The sequence below is a fragment of the Poecilia latipinna genome, unplaced genomic scaffold, assembly GCF_001443285.1.
Source record: "Poecilia latipinna isolate Pla-1442-1.1 unplaced genomic scaffold, P_latipinna-1.0 Scaffold2666, whole genome shotgun sequence".
NCBI classification, from domain to species: domain Eukaryota; kingdom Metazoa; phylum Chordata; class Actinopteri; order Cyprinodontiformes; family Poeciliidae; genus Poecilia; species Poecilia latipinna.
Genome location: NW_015115282.1, coordinates 67,354 through 69,585, shown reverse-complemented (window position 1 = coordinate 69,585; position 2,232 = coordinate 67,354). Strand labels below are relative to the sequence as shown.

General features: G+C 42.5%; 1 protein-coding gene across 2 annotated transcripts in view; it reads right to left on the bottom strand.

Moving 5' to 3' along the window:
* Positions 1–290: 290 nt before the first annotated feature.
* LOC106938681 (PDZ domain-containing protein 2-like) overlaps positions 291–2,232 on the bottom strand; it is a 66,933-nt gene continuing 64,991 nt past the window's right edge. For both annotated transcript variants that reach the window (XM_015020810.1, XM_015020811.1), the window contains one exon: positions 291–712. In XM_015020810.1, the coding sequence (XP_014876296.1) occupies positions 492–712 (221 nt within the window). In that variant the 3' untranslated portion in view covers positions 291–491. The remainder of the gene's footprint in view (positions 713–2,232) is intronic.

The following is a 2,232-nucleotide window of genomic DNA, read 5'->3' as shown; positions in this document are numbered from 1 at the left end:
CTTGTCTCGGTCTCGATACACTCTGGTCTTGGTCTTGTCTTGGTCTCGGGTTAGGTGGTCTTGACCACAACACTGGGTAAGGCTTTTCCTCACCTAGCTTCCCTGACCGCTCGGGACTGCTGTAGTGTCACATAAACTATATTTGTATTGCAATACACTGTAGAAGCAAGAAAAGCCATTGCAGTCTAAACATGTGGCTTCAACAATTTCTGCAAGTTACAAAGCAAACTTTTGTGATGTTGTAAAGTACAGGATATTCCAGTGTCTGTGTGATTTTGCTCAACAAGATCTGGTGCCCATAACAACGTGCTGTGATAATGTAAAGTAACTTTCCTTATATAAGCCCCCTTCACCTATTAACCTACCAGTGTGTTGTGCATTGACACCATATTAACAAATTGAGCTGAACTGAGGAAACCAATATCTCTAAAAGGAGGTGTAACATAAGGATCCTGGTCTTTTACAGAACACTAGAGCACAACCTGTACTATCTAGAAGAGAAGTAAACCTTGTATGTTCATCCTAACATCTTCAGTTTTATGTTGTGTGAAAGACTCAGTAACCTGTCTGACTCTAGCACTATCCAGCTGATGAGGTAAGGAGTGTTTGCGTCGACCAGATAAAGGTTTCTCTGCCACTTCACCGCCGCTGATGACGTTCTCCACAAACAGCTCATTATCCTCGCCCACTGATTCCAGACAACTGCTGCCACCTGAGGAAGAATAAATACAATTTTGTATTTTGTACAGAAATAATCAAACTCAACATAATTAAATATAATAATTATAACATTCTAGAATTGCATCATTCAGGGAGGCAACATGTTGGAGTCATTCTGTATTGATTGAGATGTTTTTTCTTTTTCAAACGTTTTAAGTGTCCAAAAAGGTAACTTGAGAAATGTGATAGGGCATAGGTACCCTTCTCATGGATCTACAGAAGGGTGCTCAATATGTCAATCGCCATGGCAACGGGTGTGGTTAAGTGACAAAGAGTGAGAGCGTAAATAGATAGGAGTGGTTTTGAGGTGATCACTTGTTCAGGGTTGTTGACCTTTGCTGTGGTGCACTGCAAACACTGTAATTTCTGAACATTCAATAAATGACAAAATTGGACTAATTACCTTGTTTGTTTGCAAGTATATGTCATTGACAATAAACATCAAATAGGAGAAATATATTTTATGAAGTATTTAACAAGCAAGTGGCTTCTACTGCGATAATTATGTGAATTGCCTAATATAAAAAATATATATATGTTGCTGGACTTATGTGCTCGTCATGGATTGTCCATAACGAACACCATGTTGAAGCATAGGGGTGTCCATATGTGAACTTGGCACCAGGACACTTCAGGCCGCAGTTCAATGATCAACTTTGTTGTCATTTCACCGGATCTGCGGTCACATGTTTTGGACACTCGGGAGAAGAGAGGTGCGTAATTGTCCACCGAGTACTATCTGGTGGTGAGTTGGCTTCGGTGGTGGGGGAGGATGCTGGTCAGATCTGGCAGGCCCAAACGTATCGTGAGGGTCTGCTGAGAACATCTGGCAGAGTCTTGATTTTTTTTTTTGTTCTTTAATAAAGTTACAAACTTTTTGATAAGCGAGCCAGAGGCGGAAGTGCTGGTCTCAGCGTCCTGGCAGTGTTCAGTTTGTCACCTAATGCCGAGATCGACATGTTGCACCCCTGCTCTAGCAAAGCACGAACAGTTCAGAAACAATATAAAATGGGGAAAAAGGCGACTTATTAACTCATTAAGTCGTGTTTTAGATTGCTCTTGAAAAACTAATCAGTCACGGCTGTTTAGTGGGTGAACTCACAGCTGCACAGTGAACCCAATGATTCTTTACAGCAGACAGCCGCTCCCCTCTCTTGCAGGTACTGCATACCCCCGCTAAATCTTTTAGGGGTACGCAGTACCCAACCATACTTTCACCCCTGGTTTTATGTTGTGTGAGAGACTCAGTAACCTGTCTGACTCTAGCTGATGACTCTCATCCAGCTGATGAGGTAAGGAGAATTTACGTTGACCAAAGATAGAGGTTTCTCTGCCACTTCACTGCCGCTAATGCTGCTCTCCACAAACAGCTCATCCTCGTCCACTGACTCCACCCAACTGCTGCCACCTGAGGAAGAGTTGGACTCCGCCAAGGCTTTGTCACCAATTCTGTTCATTACTTTCATGGACAGAATTTCTATGCACAGCTAAGGTGTTGAGGGGATCTGTTTT